The sequence below is a fragment of the Xenopus tropicalis genome, chromosome 9, assembly GCF_000004195.4.
Source record: "Xenopus tropicalis strain Nigerian chromosome 9, UCB_Xtro_10.0, whole genome shotgun sequence".
In the NCBI taxonomy this organism is placed as follows: domain Eukaryota; kingdom Metazoa; phylum Chordata; class Amphibia; order Anura; family Pipidae; genus Xenopus; species Xenopus tropicalis.
The window spans coordinates 18,690,454-18,702,892 of record NC_030685.2 but is presented as its reverse complement, the minus strand read 5'-3'; the positions used below and the strand labels follow the sequence as shown (position 1 = coordinate 18,702,892).

At 40.5% G+C, this 12,439-nt stretch overlaps 1 protein-coding gene across 1 annotated transcript in view; it reads left to right on the top strand.

The window, feature by feature from the left end:
- Positions 1-9,318: 9,318 nt before the first annotated feature.
- Positions 9,319-12,439, top strand: part of grap (GRB2 related adaptor protein) — a 36,816-nt gene continuing 33,695 nt past the window's right edge. The window contains 2 exon segments of the mRNA NM_001345939.1: positions 9,319-9,384; positions 11,546-11,844. Coding sequence (NP_001332868.1) covers positions 11,767-11,844 — 78 coding nt within the window. The 5' untranslated portion in view covers positions 9,319-9,384; positions 11,546-11,766.

The window sequence follows — 12,439 nt, the reverse complement described above, 5'->3', positions numbered from 1 at the left end:
AGTTCAACTTTTGTCTCGTCGGTCCACAAGGTATTTTCTCAAAAGTCTTGGCAATCATTGAGATGTTTTTTAGCAAAATTGAGACGAACCATAATGTTCTTTTTGCTTAAAAGTGGTTTGCGCCTTGGAAATCTGCCATGCAGGCCGTTTTTGCCCTGTCTCTTTCTTATGGTGGAGTCGTGAACACTGACCTTAATTGAGCCAAGTGAGGCCTGCAGTTCTTTAGATGTTGTCCTGGGGTCTTTTTTGGCCTCTCGGATGAGTTGTCTCTGCGCTCTTGGGGTAATTTTGGTCGGCCGGCCACTCCTGGGAAGGTTCACCACTGTTCCATGTTTTTGCCATTTGTGGATAATGGCTCTCACTGTGGTTCGCTGGAGTCCCAAAGCTTTAGAAATGGCTTTATAACCTTTACCAGACTGATAGATCTCAATTACTTTTGTTCTCATTTGTTCCTCAATTTCTTTGGATCTTGGCATGATGTCTAGCTTTTGAGGTGCTTTTGGTCTACTTCTCTGTGTCAGGTAGCTCCTATTTAAGTGATTTCTTGATTGAAACAGGTGTGGCAGTAATCAGGCCTGGGGGTGACTACACAAATTGATATTGAAATTGAAAATTGAAATTGATAAACCACAGTTAAGTTATTTTTTAACAAGGGGGGCAATCACTTTTTCACACAGGGCCATGTAGATTTGGAGTTTTTTTTCTCCCTTAATAACCTAAACCTTCATTTAAAACTGCATTTTGTGTTCAATTATGTTATCTTTGACTAATAGTTAACGGTTTTTGATGAGCAGAAACATTTAAGTGTGACAAACATGCAAAAGAATAAGAAATCAGGAAGGGGGCAAATAGTTTTTCACACCACTGTAATAGAAGGAACATCAGGTTTTGCTGAGTTCTGTAGAGAGGAAACATTAACCAGAATATTAACCAATGCAAAATCTGTGTGTGCATGCTCTCCCCCTCTCTATGCCAGCAGTGTCGGACTGAGATGGCAGGGGCCCACCCAAAAACCCTGGACTATGGGCCCGCTCTCAAAACTTTAACTCCTACTCTCCTCCTTCATACTCTTTATTATCCTAATCTCTTTACTCTACATACTATACTCTATTCTTCCATCTATCAAGCTTCCATGTTCCCATACAGAAATAGGGAATGACCATGAAATAGGCTAAATAGTTTTCCTGGTATCCTGGACCAGTCGGACACTGTATGCCAGTTCTGTGCGCAGTTTAACAAATACAGCAAAGTGATCTATATCCCTGAACAATGTAGGTATCTATTAAAATATACAGCATAAAAAGCCCATACGTAAAACCCTCCTCCATCTAAATAAACCATTTTCATAAAATAATACTTTTTAGTAGTATGTGCTACTGGGTAATCCTAAATAGAAAACTGCTGTTTAGGGACTAAGGGCCGCCCCCTGGGATCATAGGATTCACTGTGCACACAAACAAGCCAAGACACACACACATGCTATGTCACATCAGCCAATTAATGAGCAAAGTTCTGCCTTTTTCTCCCACACTACTTCCTGTTACAGATAGAGCTGCATTATTTCCTGTCAGCTGATCTCTGAGGGAGCACACAGCCCATCACTAAATGGCGGCTCAAGGGAAAGGATGTAAAAGGGCAATATTTACTGATATATATATATATTCCAGTTTGGTGAAATTCTTTAATAGGCCACTTAATATGATTTGTGAACTGTTGGTTAATTATTTATAGTGTCGGTATACTTTTTCTTGAAAAAAAACAGGGGCTGTGGGGTTTAAGTACCATGCATTGGTCGACTGAGATCAATAATTACATGGACATGGGGAACCCAAAGCATTTGATACTGCTGCAGAGGAGGCAAGCAAGGAAAATATTGTTTTTGCCCAGAAGATGGCGCTGAAGGACAAGGAGCTGTGGGCAATTTTTCAGTGAAATTTTCACTAGTCATTTCATATTCCATACTGAGCAGTTTGCCTTTCTGAGCTCAGAGTTAAAGTGCTTGTAAACCCAACCATAACACTGGCCCACAGCGCCCCCTAGTTTTGCTATAGAAGTTGCCAGAAAACGTAATTATAAATGCAAGAAAATTCACCAATAAGAATTCTACTGATCAAAAACTCAATTATAAATGTAACAGAACTGACCAATGAGAATGCTGATTCCCAGCACTGTGTCAGGCATCTTGCCGGTACCTTACATATAGAGATAATTATGTCATTATTTCCCCTCATTATATGGCACAGGAATCAGAGGAGGATTTTTTGCATTTTAATGCAGTCGCTGGCTGTGGAGATTTGGGGAAAAGTTTAGGAAAAGTTTTATTGTAGAATATTTTTTTAAGAATACAACCCTGATGTTGCCGGACTACAGCTCCCAGCATGCCTCTACCTTCATTATATGTTACATTATTCTGGGATTTGTAGTCCAGCAACAACCAGTAAAGTTTGGTTGAGCAGTGCAGCAGGGTTTATATCCCCTTTAAGTCCAGTTTGTCAGCACTCACTCACAATCCTGCATATGGTGCCCTAGAGCAAACCAATGAAATTAATGCAAACACAGTGGATCCACCATTGCGCAAAGAATCACAAACTTGTTCCGTTACTAATGAGTGGATATATCTCTGCTCAGGTCTTACATGTTTGTATATCCTTTAGGGTGACAAGTGCTTAAGGATGTAGACATGCCTCACACCTTGTGTCTCAACCCTTTCTCCTTGTAGATTGTAAGCTCCTTTGGGCAGGGCCCTCTTCACCTCTTGTATCGGTTATTGATTGCTTTATATGTTACTCTGTATGTCCAATGTATGTAACCCACTTATTGTACAGCGCTGCGGAATATGTTGGCGCTTTATAAATAAATGGTAATAATAATAATGATAATGCCCCTCTTAAGGGACACGTGCCCCTTACACCTGCCTGATTATGCCCAACCAGGGTTGGACTAGGCTGCCAGGATACTGGGAAAATACCTGGTGGGCCCCGACCCTGTTGCTGCTTCCCCAGTCGCCGATGTCCTCCCCTGATGAGTTTCACATATGCGCATTCATGGGAGGATGTCGGGGGGTCCACACCTTGGGGGGTATGGGGCCTCTGGGGCGGTAGCCCTGGTGGGTCCTGCACCCCCCAGTCCAACCCTGTGCCCAACTCTGCCCACCATCCACCCGAACGCCACCTTTTTAGCAAGAAAACCCACCCATTTTGCAATAGACCAAGATCCCCCATGGGGCGGACAAGGGGTAACGCTACATGGAGGAGGTCCAATTTTTTGCAGTGGCTCCAAAAGTAAATTTACTTTGCTCCTCCCCCCTACCAACTCATCAATATGCAGTCAGTATGCGCTACAATTAGACATTGGTGCAACTCTTTGCAGTTTATTGTACAAGCCTACGGGAGCACCTTGGGAAGGGACAAACTGCCATTGTGTAAACGTGTAGTAATGTAGTCGGGCAGCTGCTTTCCCCCTTAGAACAACCACTGCCATAAGCCCACCACTTGCTTTTATAACAAACTTTGGCCAATCAGCTATAACAGCACTCTGCTACTATACCAAATAGTTAAATAATTCAGGGGGGGGCAAAAAAAAAACCTATTGGCAAAGAAAATGGTGAATGCGCCAAGCTGCACAGCTAATTCCATGTAAAATGATGGCTGCCTGTGTACAATATCTCATGCAGGCATCATTTGCCTGAAAATTCATAAGAAATTCACAAAAAAAGTTTACACTGATTTTGTCCCCCTTTTGGGTCGGGAAATGTTTTCACAAAAACAAGCTAAGAAAATATGTAATTACGTAATGATAAATACGCTTAAACTGTAGCATGTGATAATATATGCAAAGGATTTGCAGTAAAGAAAACAGGCAAAAATACGTGTGAAATCAAGTTAAGAAATGACACAGAGTGAAAATCCGCAGAATGAAAATGTAAATGAAAATTGTACTTGAGTGAAGGCATCATAGGGACCCTCCCCAACTGCAGCCAGCGACCCCCCCAAATAACCCCAGATACCCGAGCCTGAACTCAGAAGGCAGAGCTGCACAGTGGGCTTGGCAGCCCCATTTGGCTGTACAGGTACGGGATTTGCTCTGAAATACGGAAAGGCCATCTTCCATGAACTCCATTTTAATCATATAATTTAAATGTTTCAAATTGATTTCCTTTTTCCCTATTTTAATAAAGCAGTACCTGTACTTGATCCCAACTAAGATATAATTACCCCTTATTGGGGGCAGAACAGCCCTATTGGGTTTATTTAATGGTTAAATGATTCCCTTTTCTCTGTAATAATAAAACTGTACCTGTACTTGATCCCAACTAAGATATAATTACCCCTTATTGGGGGCAGAACAGCCCTATTGGGTTTATTTAATGGTTAAATTATTCCCTTTTCTCTGTAATAATAAAACTGTACCTGTACTTGATCCCAACTAAGATATAATTACCCCTTATTGGGGGCAGAACAGCCCTATTGGGTTTATTTAATGGTTAAATTATTCCCTTTTCTCTGTAATAATAAAACAGTGCTTTGTATTTGATCCCAACTAAGATATAATTACCCCTTATTGGGGGCAGAACAGCCCTATTGGGTTTATTTCATGGTTAAATGATTCCCTTTTCTCTGTAATAATAAAACAGTACCTGTACTTGATCCCAACTAAGATATAATTACCCCTTATTGGGGGCAGAACAGCCCTATTGGGTTTATTTCATGGTTAAATGATTCCCTTTTCTCTGTAATAATAAAACAGTACCTGTACTTGATCCCAACTAAGATATAATTACCCCTTATTGGGGGCAGAACAGCCCTATTGGGTTTATTTCATGGTTAAATGATTCCCTTTTCTCTGTAATAATAAAACAGTACCTGTACTTGATCCCAACTAAGATATAATTACCCCTTATTGGGGGCAGAACAGCCCTATTGGGTTTATTTCATGGTTAAATGATTCCCTTTTCTCTGTAATAATAAAACAGTACCTGTACTTGATCCCAACTAAGATATAATTACCCCTTATTGGGGGCAGAACAGCCCTATTGGGTTTATTTCATGGTTAAATGATTCCCTTTTCTCTGTAATAATAAAACAGAACCTGTACTTGATCCCAACTAAGATATAATTACCCCTTATTGGGGCAGAACAGCCCTATTGGGTTTATTTCATGGTTAAATGATTCCCTTTTCTCTGTAATAATAAAACAGTACCTGTACTTGATCCCAACTAAGATATAATTACCCCTTATTGGGGGCAGAACAGCCCTATTGGGTTTATTTCATGGTTAAATGATTCCCTTTTCTCTGTAATAATAAAACAGTACCTGTACTTGATCCCAACTAAGATATAATTACCCCTTATTGGGGGCAGAACAGCCCTATTGGGTTTATTTCATGGTTAAATGATTCCCTTTTCTCTGTAATAATAAAACAGTACCTGTACTTGATCCCAACTAAGATATAATTACCCCTTATTGGGGGCAGAACAGCCCTATTGGGTTTATTTCATGGTAAAATGATTCCCTTTTCTCTGTAATAATAAAACTGTACCTGTACTTGATCCCAACTAAGATATAATTACCCCTTATTGGGGGCAGAACAGCCCTATTGGGTTTATTTCATGGTTAAATGATTCCCTTTTCTCTGTAATAATAAAACAGTACCTGTACTTGATCCCAACTAAGATATAATTACCCCTTATTGGGGGCAGAACAGTCCTATTGGGTTTATTTCATGGTTAAATGATTCCCTTTTCTCTGTAATAATAAAACAGTACCTGTACTTGATCCCAACTAAGATATAATTACCCCTTATTGGGGGCAGAACAGCCCTATTGGGTTTATTTCATGGTTAAATGATTCCCTTTTCTCTGTAATAATAAAACAGTGCTTTGTATTTGATCCCAACTAAGATATAATTACCCCTTATTGGGGGCAGAACAGCCCTGCCCTCTGAGCTCGTGTATGGGGTAATAGGATGTTTGGGGAGTCCTCTGAGTGTGTTTGGGGAGGAGGGACTGTGCTGGGGCCTTTTGCTATATTCATATCATTAAAGAAAAACCCAAAGCAATGTAGGTCTCTATAAAATTATACCTCATAAAACTCATATATAAAACCCTGCTCCATCTAAATAAACCAAAGTAGATTGTGCTGGCTCCCACACTACTTCCTGTTACAGATAGAGCTGCATTATTTCCTGTCAGCTGATCTCTGAGGGAGCACACAGCCCATCACAAAATGGCAGCTCAAGGGAAAGGATGTGAAAGAGCACTGATATTAGGGTTGTCACCTGTACGGTGTCGATCCAGACTGCCCAGTTTTCCGGAGGGCTGACCTGGCCAAAATGCCTGTCTAGTTTTCCAAATTAGGAAAACTGAACAGCGCCAAAGTCACATCACACCCCTCCCCCAACATCACCCACTTCACCCCAACATCACTTGCCCCCTGTCGTGAGTTGGTGAACCTGGAAGATGGCAACTCATTGATACATATATATATATATATATGTGTATTCCAGTTTGTAGGGGGCCAGGCTGATTCCGAAATGGCTATGAAATGATGCCCCAAGGGGGCTATATCAGTAAAGAAGCTGAATTTCCCAATTGTCTCAAAGGCTACTTCATCTTTAAATTAACTTTTAATGTGATGTAGACGTTGATATTCTGAGACAACTTGCAGTCGGTCTTCATGTTGTGTGGTTTTTCAGTTATTAAGAGTTTAGTTCAGTAGGCCCCCATTTTGGAATTTCATCTGTTCTCTGTCAATGTGAAAATGGAAGATGAATAGGAGCGGGTCTAAATAGAAATACATATCGGGCCCGATTCACTAAAGTGCGATAAAACGTGCGCTATTTATAGCGTGCGGTAAAAATTTTATTGCGTCTTAATTTTCGTGACTTTTCGCACGATTCACTATAAGCCTATTTTACGCGCGGTATTTCATGCAATATTTTTGTCGCGATAAATAGCATGCGCGGTATTTTTCGCATGCTCGCTATTTATCGCATGCGCTAATTGTCGCGACATTACATTCGCGACAATCGGCAGCATAAAACTGGTGACATTTTGCCCTGGGAGAGCTAGAGAGGTGCTGTATAAATGTTTATTTGAAATGAAAAAACCCCAAAAACCAATAAAAATATAAGTAAGAAAAAAAAGAAGTGCTAGAGTTATCACACTCGGCAGAAAGTACGCTACGTACTAATTAACGCAAGTTGTTGCCCGCGACTATTATTTTTTGAAGCCTTTGTCAATTTTTGGACGTGCGGGGAATTTTCGAGTGGCGAATTTATTTATGCGTTTTGCCATTGGCGGATTGTTTTGCGAAACGCATGGAAAAATTTGCTGCGGAAAAATTCGCCGCACGTCCAAAAATTCGCTGCGAATCCATGCCTGGCGAAACATTTCATCACTTGTAGCCGCATATAAATAGTCGCGCAAATGAACGCACGCCATGTTAGCCATACACGCCAATACTTTCGTAAAATTACTGTATTAAAAATGACCATTTCCCTGCAAACTGGCGTCTGCGTCACTCTAGGGGAAACACATACTTGAATAAAGTCCATATTTTATTGGCAAAAGCTCATTTACTGTACTTTTCTATAATTATTATACCTAGTAATGTATTTTGTGCGACTAAAGATTTACCGCTATTGTACTGTATAATATCGCGACAACATATTCAGCGCTATAGTACTGTATAATATTAGCGAAATTCCATACATGCCAAGACTTTAGTAAAATTGAGTAAAAAGACACAGACTTGAATAAATAACACTGTAAGTCCATATTTTATTGGCAAAAACTCATTTACTGTACTTTTCTATAATTTTTCGCCTGCCTGTAGTAGGTGTTAATTTTTGCATAGCCGAATGCGATATTTAGCACGCCTAAGTTATAGTGAATCATGCGATTGTATTCTTTTCAGCGCGGAAATTAACGCATGTGTTAAAACTAGCGCGAAAAATACCGCATGCGAAAATGGCGACTTAACGCACGCGCTAATACTATAGTGAATCGCACGCTAATTTTTGCGACTTATTTGTGCGATTTAGTGAATCAGGCCCATCATGTTAGAACTAATTATACTTCATTATACTTCTCTAAATACAAAAGGATTGTGCTTAAAAAAGTTGTGTTTTGCACTGAATTATTGAGAAATTCCCCCAAAACCCCAGCACCGCATATTATTCATAATTGCCTACAAGATTGGGGTTTTTTTCATTTATACAATATGTCTCCTTTAAAGCTAGAAAGATGCAGAAAAGGAATCCAAATAATTAAAAATAAATAATTAAAAACCAATATAAAAAAAAATAATGAAGACCGATTTAAAAGTTGCTAGGAATAAGAGTATGTATGTATATATAACTTTATTTATAAAGCGCCACAAGGGTACGCAGCGCTGTACAATATTACAATATACAGAATTACACACAGGGAGGACAAGTGTTATAATAAATACAATAAATAAGTATAAATACACAGGGAGTAAGTGCCATGTGGTATGAGACACAGTAGGAAGGAGGTCCCTGCCCCGTAGAGCTTACAATCTAAGTGTATACTATAACATACAAAGGGGGTTATGTAATAAAAGGCACTGTTTGCTCAGGAGCAGTAACCCATAGCAACTAATCACCATTGACTGGTCACTTGTTTATAAGCAATCATCTTATTGGTTACTATTGGTTACTGCTCTTTTATTACATGGGGGGTAAAAGTTAATGTAAAGTTAACTTTTTGCCACTGCCATGCACAAATATATGGGCCCAGTCTGTATTGCCTTAAGTTCCCAGGGTGCATTGCTGCATTGCTCTCTACTTGCACCAAAGTCACTGGAAATCAGAATCAGAAAATGGGCACTTTGGGCATTTCAAGTCTACCCACTCCTGTGATCATTGGTTAGAAAAATATTTGTTTTAAACGTGAATATCCCCCTCTACCCAAGGCGCTAATGTGAGATTATACGCTTCCATAAGCTCATTGCGTGGTGCTGCTTAGAATTGGCAGCAATGAATAAAGCAATAATAATAATAACATTGTTCTGTATGGTACTGAGAAGCAAATCAGAGAAGGGCTACTATAACTGGAATCTGAGCAGCAAGAGGCATGCCTGCAACAATCAATATATATATATATATACACAAAGAGAACAATTAGCAGCAACGGAGGAGGCTGAGTATTTGCTTCAATGCCTCTGTGCTGCCACAGTGTTTTTAATTTTGACTTCCTGTCATCTCTTTAACTAACAGAAAAAAACCCTTTAACATAAAAATACCAGCCCTCTTCCTCTGCAGGCTCAGCGGAGCATAGAGACAGCCTGAAGGCAGATAAAGTCATCAGTGCAGATGTGGGCATCTACCGAATAGTTCCCAGAAAGGAAGCATGTAAGCGGGTGAGTAATTCTTACTGGTTATATCCCCGCAGGGTAGGTTTCTATTAGGTTGAGACTTGGAGTTCTGCTTTATTTTGTGGGGGACAGTGTTGGGAAGGTGAGCCGATATGGGAGAATTGTACTCTATAATGTATAACAGAGCTATTCAGTATTCGCTACTAGATCATTGCAGAGGATATGGGGGGGATATGTGAAGGAAGGGGGGTATTACATTCAGAATGGCAAAGTCATGGAAGTGTCCCCCTGAAACAGCTGTAGTAGCAGATATATTAATAAAAAAGTCATTTTGTAAAGGAATCCCTTTTTAGCCTGATAACTATAGGCCTGTTTGTATGACATCGGTGGTTGAAAAGATTTTGGAAGGGGTAATAATACATAAGATAGTCAAATACATTTCACATCAGAATACTTTGAGTTTTTGCCAGCGTGGTTTTATGCACAATAGATCTTGCCAGACTAATTTAATTGCCTTCTATGAGGAGGTGAGCGGGAACCTTGACTCTGGGATGGCAGTGGATGTCATCTACTTACACTTTGCTAAAGCGTTTGATACAGTAGCACGCAGAAGGTTACTGATTAAATTAAGCAATATTGTACTGGAACATAGCACTTATATTTGGATAGAGAACTGGCTGAATGATATATTACAAAGAGTGGTGGTAAATGGCACTATTTTCTAACTGGACCAGTTTTGTTAGTGGAGTACCTCAGGGGTTTGTCTTTGGCCCTTTGCTTTTTAACTTGTTTATTAATGACCTTGTGGGTGGGCATTGTGCTGCGTTTATTTTTGCTGATGATACTAAATTGTGTGAAACTATAAGTTCAATACAGGATTTTGCCACTTTGCAGAGCGATTAGAAATCTGGGCAGTAAACAAGCAAACAAGGTTCAATGTTAATAAGTGCCTTTGGTAGAAATAATATAAATGCAAGTTATATACTAAAATTGTGTGTTTGGGATATTCATAGTTGAGAAGGATGGGGGGTTGTGGATAACAAACTGTGCAACTCTAGGCAGTGTGAGTCAGTGCATAAAAAAGGGCATTGACTCAAGGGATGAAAACATAATTTTGCCCTTTATAGGTCCCTGGTAAGGCCTCACCTTGAGTATGGGGACAGTTTTGGGCTCCAGTCCTTAAGAAGGATATTAATGAGCTGGAGAGAGTGCAGAGACGTGCAACTTAACTGTTAATAGGAAAGGAAAAACTATGAGAAATGACTAGCAAGGTTGGGTTGTTTTCTGTATAGAAAACGTATTTGCAAGGGGACATGATTACCTTTTACAAATTCATTAGAGGACATTATAGACAGATAACTGGGGATGTTTTTTAATATAGAAAAGAACAAAGACCCATAGGCTGCCCCTTAAGACTAGAGGAACTGAATGGTCACTTGAAGAAGCACAGATGGTTCTTCCTGGTAAGGGCAATGAGTTGTGGACTATGCTGCTAGGTGGTACTCTAATAGAACATTCCCTTATTGGCTTTAAGAGGGGATTGGAAGACTTCTTGGACATGCATAATATCCAAGGCTATAGTGATGGAAGTGTTGGAAGATCATTTTGAATGGTTGAACGTTGTGTTGATCAGGGGTTGGTCTGACTGCTGTTTTGTATTCTTTCTTCCTTTTGAAGTCTCAACTTTTTCTAGAAGAGTTTTTCTTACCTGTCTCTAAATCAATTAGAAGGTAGAATTTTTGATCCAAAGGTTTTTTTTTCATCCTTTGTTATTGTGTTACTGTGCATCAACATATATAATAATGACTTCTTTGGTTTACTCAATGGGCAAAACAAAATCTCATTCATTACATTCATAATTGGTACCTGGCTAAGAGTGGGGCCAATCAGGCTGGCAAAGTGGATGTGCTGATTTCACCCAACAGTGATGGCTAAAACTTAGAAGATGCCCGGGAGCTTTTCAAAAGATCCGGCGAACAGGCCTGTAACTAGGGCATGCATTCAAATGCTGGACCAGCCTGTTTTGCCTTAATGTACATGGAGCATAGTGGCCTGAAAGTAATTGTAAATGCCATCAAATTCCAGAAGGGTTTGAGAAGTAGAAAGTTCAATTTCTAAAGCTAAATGAGGGAAGGTGAGCTAATAACCATGGGCACAAATGCTGTTTCTCAGACCCTTCTTCTCTAACTTGGTGATGTTGTTGCAGGTTGTTGGATCAGTTCTCTTTCCAAGAAGGTCTCTCCACAATCAGCACTGGCCTGCAGACTCCGTTGTTTCATAGATATGGCTGATGTTTGTCCATCCACCAGATATCCAGGGATAAAACTGAGAGCCTAAGGACGGACCCACCCCCGCATCTTTCCCACCTCTGCATGACTTATTGGTACAACTGGCCACACTGAATGTTGGTGACTCCTCTCAGCTGACATGGAGGCAACGGCAATATACAACTTTAAGACTACAGAAAGGGATGAACTGCCATTTAAAAAAGGGGATATAATAAAGGTAAATGGTTTGGGAGGCAGCCTATAACAGGTTGTGCAGGTTAGACATAGCTGATGTGAGCCAAATTAGGGTAAAACAAAAGATTCTGCAGATGCACCCAAAATTATGAGATGGCCACTTTTCAATAGATAATCTCGGAGAATACCAATAAAAGTTTTTTTTTACTCATAGACCACTGGGGACCTTAGCATACTGAAGAGCTCATTTCTAAGAGTGGGGGAGCAAGTGTCTATGTCTCCATGTCCAAGGTCAGACTGGGCCTTCGGGACACCAGGAAAATGCCCGGTGGGCCCCAGCCCTGGTGGGACCCAGCAGCCCAGACCCGACCATATTGCTGCTTCCTCTGACCTCTGATGTCCTCCCCTGACGCGTTTCACATATGCGTTCAGGGGAGGACATCGGACAGGGGCCCCTGCGCAGGGGGGGTTTTAGGGGTGTGCGGCCGGAGGAGGCACCTTGGGGGGTGCGGGGCACCTGGGGTGGCAGCCCCGTTGGGCCCTGCACCCCCCCAGTCCGACCCTGCCCATGTCTGATAATGGGTAATATTTTACATTAGTCTCTAGCAAAGCATATCATCAGTATTTAAAAATATCCA